Source organism: Cervus elaphus, chromosome 7, assembly GCF_910594005.1.
Source record: "Cervus elaphus chromosome 7, mCerEla1.1, whole genome shotgun sequence".
Classification (NCBI taxonomy): Eukaryota; Metazoa; Chordata; class Mammalia; order Artiodactyla; family Cervidae; genus Cervus; species Cervus elaphus.
Window position 1 is genome coordinate 36,641,970 of NC_057821.1, and position 15,925 is coordinate 36,657,894.

A 15,925-nucleotide genomic window follows, 5' to 3' on the forward strand; every position below is an offset into this window, starting at 1 on the left:
ACGCTTTACTGTCTGAGCTACCAGGGAAGTCTAAAGGTTACATAGGCATACACTTATCAAAATTCAAACTGCATGCACAAGATCTGTGAATTTCTCAATCTGTTAAGTCTAAATTATATCTTAATAAAGAAAAAAGCTTAATGTGAACAAAAAAGTATACCTACACTCACACACAATTATAGAGACTTTCTCTGACCACACTACATAAAACATTTCTCTCTCCCTCTCTTTCTGACACTTTCACCTGCCTTAACATTTGTGATAGCATTTCTGCACTGAGATTTGACATTCTAGCATTTACTTATTTATTATCTACATTGTCTATTAGAACAAAAGTTTCCTGAGGGTAAGGACTATTTTTATTGTTCAGTGTTATATACTCAGTGATAATGGCTATTACCAAAAGGCAATTATTAACCAAAGTGGATGCTGGACTTCAATTTATTTTCTTGGTTATTTAGACTTCTCTGCTTGCCTCTTGGGTGTTATTCAAACATCAAAAAGAGATAAAGCGTGAGCAAAGCACACTGAAATCCATAAACACTACACACTTCACAACCTAAAGGATGATCAAATAAATTAGCTGTTTATGGAAGACGCTCTATGTAAGATACCTCAAAGATTTCTATAGAACTGCTCTTTGTGTTGTAACCTTTCTTGTGAGTGCTGCCTTCCCAAAGCAAGAACAAATCTAGGGGAAGCACACAGGCACCAATGAGCTTCCATCTAACCGGTTAAGTCACAGGGATTGCTTGCTTTCCTCAAGTTCATGACTTTGCCTGAACTCCGTGGCTAATGGGAATTCATTATAAGACAGCTTTCTGGGATTAGAGTGTTGCAGTGGTTATCAGTGAGATGGAGAATTTCAAGCTAACCCTCTGTTCAAGCATTTACAGATTTATAACTAATTAGATCCTGCCCACACCTCACCTGAAATCATGTTAGCAAGATCCATGTTAAAGTACATTTAGAGTTAGCTGGGGTCTAACTCAGTCCTCAGGCCATCCTAGGCAGCACGTAACAAGATTTTTCTATTTCAAGATTCCTTTAAAAGTAAAGAATAAATTGAGTTATTTCAAGGGAGCTCCAGATAGTGCCAAGGTTCCAAAATGAAGGGACCTTGGTCATCTGTCAAATATATAACTTTATGGATAATTGCACACGTACAATCTCACCTCAGGAAATGAGCACAAGAGGTGTGTTTTTTTTTAATATATTTAAGTTATGAAGAAGAAAATCTAAAAGATAAAAGAATATCTGATGAAACACAGAATACAACGCATATTCATTTTATAATATGGATGATTACTCAAGGTTTAAGTAATTGATTGTCCAGCAATCTGTTATAATCTAAATTTTAAAGTGCCCTATGGTGGTTAACAGTGCAAATTTCTAAATTAGACATAAGGAATTTCTTGAATTACTGCAAATATAATTTGAGCATAACAACCCAATGTGATTGAGATCATTGGAACAACATATATGTATAAGCAACCAATGACTTCCAGAACACAAGAAAACATTAAAACATAAACAATTCATATTAATAAATTGTGTAATCATGTTATAATCTACCTACCATATGAGCAGAAATGTTAATCAGCAGGGAACAATGTTTCAATTTAGTTCATCATACAGGAAAGGAACAGAATAGTCTAGGCTTTTAATTCTGGGTGATATTAGTGATATCTCAGTGGAAAAAGTGACAGTTTTCTATACTTATGATGGACAATTATTTAGAAATCGGTAGACACATATTTGTTACATAAACTCTCTTATGATATCCAATTTGGGACTTGGACAAAGAGTACAGTATGATCTCTGTGAAACTCTTAAGTTTAAACAAACTAAATAATTAATTTTTTAAAAAACCCCTCTCAGCTCAGCATACAATTTGAGTCATTATTGCCTTTTATTCAATGGTCACTGCCAAGGCTTACCCTCCATTAAGAGGATTTACCCAACCTCATCTGTTTACTCCAATCTGGTTTCTACCTAAAATGAAGAGGAGTCACTCATAAAGAAATAAATTTATGTACACATTTTTTTAAAAAGGAGTATGTGCAAATAGTTCAGAAATAAAAGAAAGAAAAAAAAAAAAAAAGACTTTTCTTCTTCCCCTTGGAAAGACTAGCGATCTCATGAACTATCTTTTAAAGCTTTAGTAGAAGCAGTTACTGCATTCAAAATATTACCATTAGTTCAAGTTTTAATCATGTAGAGTCCTTAGAAATTCCAGAAGATGACTGATGAGTTGTCCAACAATTTAGACTAAACATCTGGTTTAAGGATCAAGACATTGTCTGTATTTCTCACTTCCTCGTGTGACTTTGCACAGCAACGAGGACTTTTGGGGACTATATTTTGAAAATAGATAAATGCCTATATGACAATAATATTTTCCTCTTTCTGCCACTTCCATCTTGAGAACAAGCTGGTTCAAGGGTCCCCAGGATCCAGCACACAGTGAAAGACAAAAGACACTGTCTCTCAGGTGCTTTGTACAGATTCACTGGGGGGCCCCCACCCTTACCATTAGTCTTTAACCATTAATGCGTCAGAAGGACTGATAGCTTGGTCCAGCTCTGCATCAATTCAGACCCTTGGTCAGGATGCCAAACACAGGACTGGAGCCCACAAGCTGTGAGGACAAACTGACAGTCCCTGACAGCTTCTGCCGGGGCCAGGATCTGAACCAAGATGCAGGGCAAAACTCCCATCTGCTGCCCATCTGCCATTCTGCTCCTATCAAAAAAGGTTAGGCCATGAACCACAGACAGATGGGCACTGCAAAGATCTATTAGGGGAAAAAAGAGGAGTCTGAGATGATTAGAATAATGACCTTTGATTCAACAGAGAAATCCCAGTATAATGAAAATCACGCATAATTTCAAGGTCTTTTGTCTAAAATAAGATATTGTGTCTTTTGCCAATATTAAAAAAGATAAATAAAACAATACTTGTATTCTATGCACTAAATATATCATATACTAACAGAGATCCCAGAAGCAAAGATGAGTTAGGAATACATATAATGTATGTATGTAAGTATATATAGAATGTCTTCATTTAAGTTTATTTTTCTCTATGACGTATCAGTGAAGTTTAACAATATTATTAAAGAAAACAGGAATCTTATATAGATTTTTGGTAATGTGCATTTTCATCAAAAGCCTACTCTGTATAAACAGGAAACTGGGAATAAGTCAGCTCATGCATTAAACAAAAGACTTCAGACATAAAGGGAATAGCAAGTTCCTGAGCTAAAGCTAAGTGTGTGTTATGTTTCCATGGCAAAGATGACTTCGGAAAGGCAACTAAACACCCCAGACAAAAGGCAGTCATCCACTCCACTCGCCATATAACGTGCACCTACCATGTGCCAGGCAAAGTGCTAGATGCCGGGGACAGAAGAGTAAGGCACAGGTGGCCTTTGTCTCCTAGGAGCTTATGGTTTGACAGACAGACGGACACAGAAACTGCTCATTGTATACTGCAGTCAAATAGCACAATGAAGAAAAGATAGAGAAGCGTGTGGTTAGTATTGGGGGAGGGGGCGGGAATAATCATACAAATTGTTTGAAAAAATGAGAATTTCATGTATGTGGTATGTTTTAATTTTCATATGCATTTAATGTGTTAGTCACTCAGTCGTGTCTGACTCTTTGCAACCCCATGGACTGTAAACCACCAGGTTCCTCTGTCCGTGGAATTCTTCAGGCAAGACTGGAGTGGGTTGCCATTTCCTTCTACAATGCATTTAATAGTTTTATACAATTTAATTTTTATTTATAATTTGTCCAGAAGAATCAAATCTAAGTGACAATCTAAGTGATGAAAAAGGGAAAAGCAGTTCTTTCAAAAAAGTTAAAAATCTCTTAGTGTAACTTCTGCATCTTGGGATCATTTTTTCTTTTTATCACAAAGTATCTTCTATAAGTTAACTTGAAAAAGAGATTCCATAGGCAAACTGATCTATTCCAAACAATTTATAATGAATTTATATAATATGAAAAATGTAAATTGTATTCACAAAAAGATGAGTACAAGGAAGAGCTGGGTATTTTTATTTATAATAGTCCCAAAATGAAAGGAAATGAGCAGGAGAAAAATGGATATTCAAACCAGAGCATGTTTATAAAACAGGACTCCTCAACAATGAAAATGAATGAACTACTGATATATACAATACACATGGATCTCAAAACATAATATATGGTTCTATTTATATGAAGTTTAAGAACAGGCAGCTAATATGTGCTGACAAAGGTCAATTGTGATTAACTCTGGCTGCGGGATGGAAGATACTGAAAGGAAAAAGAATGAAAGAAGTTTAAGGGATGATGGGAGTGTTTTTCTATCCTGATCTGGGTGACAAATTTAAAAAGTATTTGTGCATTTTACTGAATGCAAACTATATCTCAAACTTTAAAGTATAAACCATTGGGGTAATTTGATACAATAGAGATTAATCAGGTAAATATTTTTTACATCCTGGCTGCCATATAACAGAATGTCTAACTAAACAGTGCATTTTTACAAATAACATAAATTCATAAAATTGCTTTTTTTATACCCACAGTTTGAAGAGGCAAACAAAACTAATGTATGCATGGTAAGTGCCCAATAGGGAATTCTTCCACCTGAACTCCAGTGTGCTCCCATCTGAGCCCGATTGCAATAACTTGAGCCCACTCAGGGTCAGAAGGGTTTCTTCAGCATATGGGAAAATCTTATGTTTTATTGCATGTCCATACATCCTTTTTTTTTTTTTAGTACATAAAATGGCCTTGCTGCCCCCATTCTTCCTTTCCTTAAGAGTCACTCAATCATCACCAAAGAAAGTAGAAACATAATAAAACACAATCCACATTAGCCTTTGATTCAGAAAAATGAAAAAAATTCCTGGACTATTTCCAAAATGCACTTCTTTCAGAAATAATAACTTGTGGTTTGATTTTTACATATTTTATCAATTATATAAACTCATTTTCACATAAAAAGTTGTCACTGACCTACTATATACATTTCACAACAGGAAATACTGTCATCCATGTTAATTCTCAAACTCTAACTTAAGCATATTTAAATCACTACAAAGAATTGGTCCTAAAGAGGTTAACAATATCTAAGGATTAGTTGTGCATTAGAGTAATAATACCACTTTAATTTATATACAGCTTGATACTGACAAGTCTAAGCACTTCACATATATAACAGATTTTATCTTCAATAATCCAGTGTTGGAGCAAAATAGTAATGTCTCCCATGTCCTTGAAATAACAGTATATGCAAAGAATAGTTCGGAGAAGGCAATGGCACCCACTCCAGTACTCTTACCTGGAAAATCCCATGGACGGAGGAGCCTGGTAGGCTGCAGTCCATGGGGTCGCAAAGAGTCGGACACGACTGAGCGACTTCACTTTCACTTTTCACTTTCCTGCACTGGAGAAGGAAATGGCAACCCACTCCAGTGTTCTTGCCTGGAGAATCCCAGGGACGGGGGAGCCTGATGGGCTGACATCTATGGGGTCGCACAGAGTCAGACATGACTGAAGTGACTTAGCAGCAGCAGCAGCAAAGAATAGTTGGAAGGTATAATCTAAAATGTAATAGCAGCTATACTCTTAAATTGTGTGTGTATGTGAGTGTGTGTAATAGACACAATTTGACAATCACTTTTGCTCCACTCCCCAGAACTGACACATGACGAGAACTTGGTCACAACGGTTTCGCTAATTTTAAAAGACAGATCCTATATCTTGATATAATTTTTCCCTCAAAAAAAATTTAACATGAGTTCTGATTCTATCATCAGTGGTAAGCCCACTATCACCCAATCCTCATGCTAATTACAACTAAAATCTTTAAATTTTACACACACACGCACACCAGAGGAACATGAAAAGCTGGCAGGTTATGAAAGAGTAAAAACTTGGAAAAGTGACCTACATAGTGATGTTTTCCATATATGTTTGCTTTTGCTTTTTTTTTCCTTGTGCCGTATGACCAACCCCAAGGGTGGACCCCAACTGCAAAAAGCAGTGAGCAATGGCAGCTACACAAGCCGATGAATCCTGTTTTTCTGGCAAAGCGAATCAGAAATAAGAATTCCTACAGGCCAGAGAGTTTGAAGAGAATACCAGAGATGAAAACGTGAAACAAAGGATCCCTTAATTCTGTTAATCAATCAATATCACCGTAATTCCTAGGCTATGCATGCAAGACAGTCTCAAATGAGGGTAACAAAGACCCTGGTAGTTGAGCAGAGATTTGCGCCTTCTCTACAAGCCTCATTCTAACCCTCCGAGATCTGAACCACCTCCCAAAGAAGGTGGGACACAACTTACAATCTGGATCTAAGAGGCCTACCTGCCTGCTGATGAAAATCATCATCATTCAGCAGATGGTTATAATAGAACTAATATAATAATCTCTATACAACAGAACAGTCACAACATTCAGACTACAATCCAAAACTACTCAGCATATAAAGAACCAGAAACATGTCCTTTCTCAAGGGAAAAGACCAAAAAAAAAAAAAAAGAGAGAGAGATGATCTATGTGATGGAGCTATCAAAGATATTTTAAACAAATACTATATCTAAGCTCCATGTGTAAAGAAAAACACTCTTGAAATATTGAACATACAGGAATTCACAGAAAAATAATGTAAGAAAACAAACTTTTGGAAGTGAAAAATTCAGTACTTAAAGTGAAAAACTTACTGGGGAAATTCAATAGTAGTATAGAAATAATGTAGGAAAAATAAGTACTTTGAAATAGGTGGATAGAAATTATCCAATCTGAAGGATGAAAAAAGGATGAAATAGTTGAAAAGAGTCTCAGAGACATATGAAACAATGTCCAAAAACTTAACATACGTAATTGGACAACCAAAAGTAGAGGAAAAAATTTAATAAAATTTTAAGTGAAAATTGTATACATTTAAATTATGTAAGATAATGATTTGATATACATAGTGAAATGATTACTAAAGTCACTAAAAATATGTAATATTCATATATGGTACATCTCAACATATCCATCCTACAAAACTCCAACTTTGTACACTCTGACCAATGTCTATGCCCCCATTTTCCCCACCTCCCCACTCCAGGTAATCAACATGCTATTCTCTGCTTCTGCGTGCTCAACTATTTTTTAGATTTCACATTCAAGGGAGATGATGTAGATTTTGAGAAAACAATTCTTTTTGAATAAATGAATAAATAATGCCTGAAAGTTTTCTAAATTTAGTCAAGTATATAAATTTACAGACTCAAGAAGCTCAATGACTCACAAGCACAAAGGAAACAACACCAAGACAAACCATAAAACAGATGAAAGAATATAAAGAAAGAATTACTGACAAAAGCTAGATGTATATGGCCCATTAGAATCAGGGGAATGGGCTGAAATATTGAAGATTTTTCATCTGAAACTATGGAGGCATAATGGCAAAACAACATCTTTATAGGCTAGGGGAAAAAAAAACCCATTAAGCTAGAATTCTGTGTCCAGTGAAAATAGAAATGAAAGTGAAATAAATGCATTTTCAGATAAATGAAAAATAAGATAATCCATCACCAGAAGACTTGATACATAAGTGAGATATGTATATGCTAATGGAACTTCTCCAGACCAAAGAAAAATGATACCAGAGGGAACCATGGATCTTCAGGAATGAAGGAAGAGCAACAGAAATGATAAATTCTTGGATAACATAGGACTATTTTTCTTTCTAAAGTTCTTTAAAATACACTTAACTATTTAAAACAAAAATTATTTTATTAGCTGGTGGGATTTTCAATATACATAGACATATACATGTTACATAAAGTGTAACAAGGATCACTAGGGGACAATTTATATCATTGCAATTCTTCTACATTTTATGTGAAGTGGTACAGTATTAGCTCTAAAGAGACTGAAATATTTCGTATACATACTGTAATTTCTCAGAAAACTTTTTTTAAAAATACAAAGAGCTTTAGCCAGAATACATAATTAGATAAACTAAAACAGAATATACAAAAATATTCAAATAATTTAAAGGATGGCAGGAAAGAATGAAGTGAGGATCAAAACTTGGGACAAACAGAAAATAATTCAATGGTCCTAAATACAACCATGGTCTAAAGACTAAATGGCACAGATTGGCAGAGTAGATGTAAAAACACAAACTGTTATATACTGGTGACCAAAAAAAGGCACTTTACATGTACAGAAAAAATATATACTGTATGCAGTTAGTAAACATGAAATGCAACTTTAATATCAAATAATATAGGTTTCAAGACAAAGAGTATCTCCAGAGATTAAAAGGAATATTTCAAATGATAACAGGGGCAATTCACTAGGCAGGCAATTATAAATGCCAATGCACCTAATTAATAGATCCTAAAAATATATAAAATAAATAATGACAACAAGAAGGGAAGAAATAGATAACTCTACACTCTTAACAAGATATTTTAACACTGCTCTTTCAGTAATCTATAGGAAAACTAGATTCCTTCCCTCAAAAGAAAATCATACACATGGAAGACCTCAAAGACACAACTGACTACTTTGATCTAATTAACATTTATAAAACACTCATCTAACAACTTCAGAATATGTATTACTTTCAAATATGCATGGCACATTCATCAAGAAAGACCATATTCTGGCTCATTAACAAAGTCTCAATATTAGAAATAATCAAAATCAGGCATAGTATATTCTCTACCATAAGACAGTTAAAATAGAAGACATTAATAATATCCAGAAAAATACTGGATACCTGTAAGTTAAAAAAAACACTTCAATATAATCCACGGACAAAAGACAAATCCATGAGATATATTAGAAATTACTTTGAACCACACAACAACAAAAATACAACATACTAAAATTTATGACAGAGTTAAAGACTAGACATGAACACAAAACTTTCAATGCTTATATTAGAGGTAAAAAGATAAAATTAATGACCTAATATTTCACCTTAAAAAGCTGAGAAAACAAACACATTAAACTCCAAAGAAAGAAGGAAAATAAAGTAAAAGGCAGAGATCCATAAAAGAAGGCTGGTTATTTGAAAAGATCAACAAAACTGACACGGCTCTACCTGGGATGGTCAAGAAAATGAAGAGACACAAATCAGCAATATCAGAATAAAAAAAAGTCACACAGATCCAATAGTCTTTAAAAGGGTAAGATAATACAACATCATTACACTAAAGTATGTCACAACTATATGCAATTGACAAGTTTCTTGAAAAATACCACTTAGCAAATGGCACAGGCAATTATAAAACTGAAATATATATATATATGAAATTAAATTATCAAGTATCTTTTCTAACAGAAAATCCCTAATAAAAATGTTTGTACTAGTGAATTATGGCTAACTTTCAAATCACTAACCTTGTATAAATATTTTCAGAAAATAAAGTTGGAAGAACTGCCCAATTTTGTTTTATAAGGCCAACTTAACAGTAATATCCAAGTTAGGAATACTGATCCTCCACATAGTCAAAAATCTACATGTAACTTTACAGTCAGCCCTTCGTATTCTAAGTTCTGCATTCAACCAACCCAAATCATGTAGTACCATAGTTGCTGATGCTCATTCAGTCATGTCCGACTCTTTGAGATCCCACGGACTGCAGCACGCTAGGCTTCCTTGTCCTTCACCATTTCCCGGAGCTTGCTTAAACTCATGTCCATTGAGTCGGTGATGCCATCCAACCATCTCGTCCTCTATCATCCCCTTCTCCTCCTTTCTTCAATCTTTCCCAGCATCAGGGTCTTGTCTAATGAGTCGGCTCTCCGCATCAGGTGGCCAAAGTGTTGGAGCTTCAGCATCAGTCCTTCTAATGAATATTCAGGATTGATTTCCTTTAGGATTGACTGGTTTGATCTCCTTGCAGTCCAAAGGACTCTCAAGAGTCTTCTCCAACATCACAGCTCAAAAGCATCATTTCTTCAGTGTTCAGCCTTCTTCATTGTCCTACTCTCACATCCATACATGACTACTGGAAAAACCACAGCTTTGACTATACAGACCTTTGTCAGTGTAAGTGAACCTGCACAGTTTAAATTTTTGTTGTTCAAGGGTCCACTGTGTTGTATCTCAAAACCAAAGAAGCATTTTCCAGGAATGCAAGGTTAGCTTAACATACAGAAATCAGCATTATTCATAGAATAAAGAGGAAAAAAACATTTTTCAATAAATGTAAAAATAAGAGCATTTAACAAAATTCAACACACCCTCATGATTTTTTTTTAAAAAAGCAAATTACAAATAATAGGAACTTCATTAAACTAATAAAGGGTATCTAGGAAAAACCAACACCCAGTATCACACTCAAAGAATTAAAGACCTAAAAAAAAAAAAAATTAAAGACCTATTTTTTCCTCATTAGATATGAGAACAAGGCAATAATGTGTGCTTTCTACACTCTTATTCAACACTTTACTACAAGATCTAGCCATTGCATTAACAAGAAAAGAGATACATGAATAACAGTCAAAAGGAAGTGAAACTGTCAATATACAAAACAGTATGATTATTTACTTGGAAAATAGCAAGCAACCCATAAAAATCTACACAACTAATGAAAGATTCAGCAACGTGCATGTGAAGATTAATTCGAAAAGTTAGCTCTATAATGATATATTATTGGCAAAAAGTTGAAAATACATTTTTTACAATTCTTTTCACAGTAGTGGGGAAGGGGAAGAATACCTAGAAATAAATCCCAGAGAAGATATCCAATACCTCTACACCAAAAACTACAAAACATTGTCATATTAAATTATACATAAATAAAGAGTTGTGCATATTCATGGATGGCAATTATCCCCAAACTGATACATAGATTCAATGTAATTTCAAACAAAATTAATCAGGCTTTTTCTTTTCAGTAGAAAGTGACAACATGATTCTAAAATTAACTTGGAAATACAAAGGACCTAGATAGTTGAAAGTTGGAGAATTTGCCTTACCTAATTTCAAGATCTACTATAAAGCTACAGTCAAGGATGTGGATTATTGGCAAAGGGACAGAAACCCATGGAACGAAACAGTATCCAAATACAGATGAACACATATATGTTGAGTTTTTAACATCTGTGTCAACGTAACTCAATGGTGAGAAAAAAAACATTTATTTCAAATGATGTTGGATCAACTGGAAATCAAAATTGAAAAAACATACAATGATTCTTACCTCACACTCAACACAAAAACTGATTCAAATCACAGACCTAAATGTACAATCTAAAACTACAAAAAGAAAACATAGCAGAAAATATCCATATCTTAAGGTAGGCAGCTTTTGTAGATAGAAGACATGAAAAAAAAATAAAACATTAAATCTAAAATTGTTAAGTCAAACTTCATTAAATGTAAAACTTCTGTTCTTGGAAAGACACCACTAAAAATGAAAATATAAGCCATATTTGGGAACAAAATTTTCTCAACACAGTAACAGAATAAGGAGTTGGATTCAAAAATATAGAAGGAGCTCTTGAAATTTGTTAAGAATCTATTATAAAACGACAAAAGTGTTTTTGTCTCTTTAAAATTTTATTTATTTTTCGATTGAAGGATAATTGTTTTACAGAATTTTCTTGTTTTCTGTCAAACATAAACAAGAACCAGCCTTAGGGACACCCATGTCCCCTCCCTCCCAAACCCCCCTCCCATCTCCCTCACCATCTCACCCTTCTAGATTGTTACAGAGCCCCTGTTTGAGTTCCCAGAGTCGTATAGCAAATTCCCATTGTCTCTCTATTTTACAAATGACAAACCTAGACAGTGTGTTGAAAAGTAGAGACGTTACTCTGCTGACAAAGGTCTGTACAGTCGAGGCTATGGTCTTCCCAGTGGTCATGTCCAGTTGTGATAGCTGGACTGTAAATAAGGCAGAATGCCCAGGAATTGATGCCTTGAAACCATGATGCTGGAGAAGAATCCTCTAAGTCCTTTGGACAGCAAGGAGATTAAACCAGTCAATCTTAAGGGAGATCAACACTGATTATTCACTCGAAGGGCTGAAGCTGAAGCACCGGTATTTTGGTCATCTGACACACACAGATGACTCACTGGAGAAGTTCCTGATGCTGGGAAAGACAGAGGGCAGTGGAAGAAGAGGCCTCAGAGGATGAGACGGCTGGACGGCAGCACCGAGGCAATGAACGTGAACTTGGGAAAACTCCGGGAGGTGGTGAGGGACAGGGAGGCCTGGCGTGCTGCGGTCCATGGGGTCGCAGAGAGTCGGACAGGGCTGGGTGACTGAACAACAACAACAACGTATTTCACTTGTGGAATTGTAAGTTTCCATGTTCCTCTCTCCATACAGCTCAGCCTCCCCCTCCTCCCCTCCCCCATGCCCATAAGTCTGTTCTCTATGTCTGTTTCTCCACGGCCACCCTGCAAATAAATCCTTCAGTACCATCTTTCTAGGTTCCATATATGCATCAGTATACGGTAAGACAAAAGTTTTAGACAGACATTTCACAAAAGGTAAGCAAATGGCCAAACATACACGAAAAGATGTAATTATTATTAGTCCTCAGAGGAAAATAAATTAAATACAAAACAAGGTGACACCACCCATCTATCAGACTGGCCAGAATTAAAACACTGACCACACCAAGCAGTGACAAGGATTTTGAGTAACCTGAACTCTTCTTCACTGATGGTGGGAATGGAAAATGGTATCACTGTCTTGGAAAACACTTTGGGAACTTCATAATATTAAGCATACACATGCCATATAACCTAGCCCTTCCAGTCAGAGGTATTTACTCACAGAAAACAAAAACATATCCACACAAAGATCTGGCAGCACTGTTTGTAAGAGACATTAACTGGAAATAACTTAAGCGTCCAACAGATGAATGGATAGCAAATCATGGCGTATCCACCCACATAATAGAATACTACTGGGCAAAGGGGAAAAAAAGAAAAAAAAATCGTATGCACACAATTCTTTTTATATAAAATTCTAGATGCGGGGGGGGGGGGGGGTTGCGGGCAGAAGCAACTCAATGGTTACCTGGGGGTGGGATTGAAAGAAATAAGGAAGGGAATGCAAAAGAGCTCTGAGGAAAGTTTTGGGGATGACAGAAATGTTCTTTATCTTGATTGTGGAGATGGCTTCACCAGTTTATGAAGATGTCAAATTTGATCAACTTGTGACACAGACATTGAGAATAAACATATGGACAACAAGGGAGCAAAGGTGGGGTGGGGTGGGATGAACTGGGAGATTGGGATTGACTTATATGTGCTGCTGCTGCTGCTGCTGCTAAGTCACTTCAGTCGTGTCCGACTCTGTGTGATCCCACAGACAGCAGCCCACCAGGCTCCTCCGTCCCTGGGATTCTCCAGGCAAGAACACTGGAGTGGGTTGCCATTTCCTTCTCCAATGTGTGAAAGTGAAAAGTGAAAGTGAAGTCGCTCAGTTGTGTCCAACTCTTAGTGACCCCATGGACCGCAGCCTACCATGCTCCTCCATCCATGGGATTTCCCAGGAAAGAGTACTGGAGTGGGGTGCCATTGCCTTCTCCATATATGTGCTACTATGTATAAAATAGATAACTATACCTACTGTATAGCACAGGGAACTCTTCTTAATGCTCTGTGTTGACTTAAACAGGAAGGAAATCCAAAAAAAGGGGATGGCTGATTCACTCTGCTGTGAATGACTATTCATTCTGCTGAATGAATAGAATCTAACACAACATTGTAAAGCAACTATACTCTAATAAAAATGATTTTAAAATATGATCAAATGATAATTAAATATGTTCAGCTTATTGTACTTCAATTATACCTCAATAGAGATGTAAAAAAATAATAATAATAATGTGAACCTATAAAACATAAACAAAGGCCCAAATCAAAAAGCTGCCAATACAGATCTGCCTTCAAGAACTCTCATTTAGCCTGTCTACCTCAAAATGGTGTTTGCCTTTTTAAGGAAAAAAACAAAATATCAATAATATAATTGAAAACATGCCATTGTATTTAGAGTGTTGCAAAAGTCCTCATGTCAAAATGCAATTCTGTACAGTGTTTATATACTTGATCAACCACATCCCAGTGGAACACCTACAATTCAAATAGTGAATCTCACAATTTACTACATATATTGAATATTATACTTAAGAATAATCTATAAAAAGGTCCAGCATAGTGATCAGAGTATTAACAGAAATGATGAATTTTACCAAAGGGACCAGTTCCCTACAGATAAATTGTTATCTACACCTGACTTGATAGTTATAGATTTAACATAAAGTCTTAGTATCCATATTAAAATCCAGAAGACTTATATTCTCTAAGTAAAAATATACATGTGATACTGATATGCATCTTAAAAAATATCAGCAGCACCACCACTGTGATTCCTATAGTACATTTATCTCAAAGTGCTTTCATAGTTATTACACGGAGGTAATTGTGATGAGATAATGACACTGACCTGTAAGTCAGTAAAAAGACTGTTCTAGGGCTGGGCTTTGCTTCTGTCAAGGCTCTGCTTCCTGGAACAAATCACTAGGCTCCAATTTTTTCACCAAGAAAACAAGGAGGTTGGGCTTGAGTATCCTTCAACTCTTTCAACTTTGAAATTTGCTTTAGTTTTATCCTCCCACTAATAAGGAGAACAAGATCAAAGGATGGCCCTGAGAAAGGTTAGAGGAGTTATACAGAGTCACAGGACCAGCTAAGGTCAGACCCGGGATTAGAGTCCCAGTCTCCACCACACCCACTCTGCATTCTTCCCACTCCACACGCTACCCGGTAAGCCTGCTTGCAGCCATCTTCTGAACGGGAGACATGCCTACCATCTGCAAGCCTGCAGAATTTCTGCTTGAACGAGGGAAAAACCACAAGCAGACTTGGTTTTATAATTCTATGATACCTGAAATTTTATTCCTGTATCTGAAATTCCCAGTGCATGAGCTCAGGAGGGAAAGTAATTCTTTGAGAAAACAGACATTTTATAACAGATTATATCTTAGTATTTACTTATATTTAGTAAAAAGTGGGCTCAGTAACCTGACTACCCCTAGCATCTTTTCTCTCATGAAAACTTTCAGTTTAGAACTTCTGGTTGCTGGGAGGAAGGGATAGTTAGGGACTTAGGGATGGCCAGGTGCACACTACTGTATTTAAAACAGGTAACCAGCAAGGACCTACTCTATAGCACAGAGACCTCTGCTCAGTGCTATGTAGCCGCCTGGAAGGGAGCACGGTTTGGGGGAGAATGGATGCATGTGTATGGATGGCTCAGTCCCTTCACTGTTCATCTGAAACTATCGTACATTGTTAACTGGCTATACCCCGACGCAAAATAAAAAGTTCAAAAAAAAGAAAACTTTCAGTTTGGAAAAAAGGTCAGTTGACTCTGAGATTGGGGAGTGGCCACAGGGTTTCAAAGAAAAGCAGGTTCCCTGCCTGCTTCCCATTTTATCCGATGGGCTCTGGGTGTTTGGACTCGGACAGTCATGCCTCAATACAAGAGGACAGGTGGATCAGAGGCCCCTTCGATTTAATACTAACTTCGTTGTTGGAAACTTTGGATTTTAAGGAATTAGATTTCAGTACCTTCACCCCTAAAACAAGATCTTTCCTACCCTTGGAAGCTAGAACAGAAAAATTACCTTCTGCCCTAACACTCCATTATGAAAACTTTCATACATGCAGAAAAGTTGAGAAAATTATGCAATCAAACCCATTTCCACTCCACCTAGATTTGAGAGCTAGATTTCTATCCCTTTATCTTTTAATCAGTTTCTTTTTAATCCACTTCAAAGTTAGTTGCAAATGTCAATACACTTTACCCCTAAACACCTGAGCATGCGTGAGATAAGACTTCAAAATCTTTATGTTTTAAAACATATCATGAGATACAGGAAC

At 36.1% G+C, this 15,925-nt stretch overlaps 1 protein-coding gene across 22 annotated transcripts in view; it reads right to left on the reverse strand.

Moving 5' to 3' along the window:
- The window catches only part of LOC122697542, a 650,597-nt gene that overhangs the window by 295,846 nt on the left and 338,826 nt on the right, over positions 1–15,925 (reverse strand). For 13 of the 22 annotated variants that reach the window (XR_006342094.1, XR_006342096.1, XR_006342097.1 and 10 more), the window contains one exon: positions 11,573–12,289. The exons of the other annotated variants lie outside the window; for them this stretch is intronic. Coding sequence is in view for 1 of the 13 variants with exons in the window: in XM_043908409.1 (XP_043764344.1) it covers positions 12,152–12,289 (138 nt within the window). In the remaining 12 variants the exon portion in view is untranslated. Of the gene's footprint in view, positions 1–11,572; positions 12,290–15,925 lie in introns of those variants that run through there. 22 annotated transcript variants of the gene reach the window in all.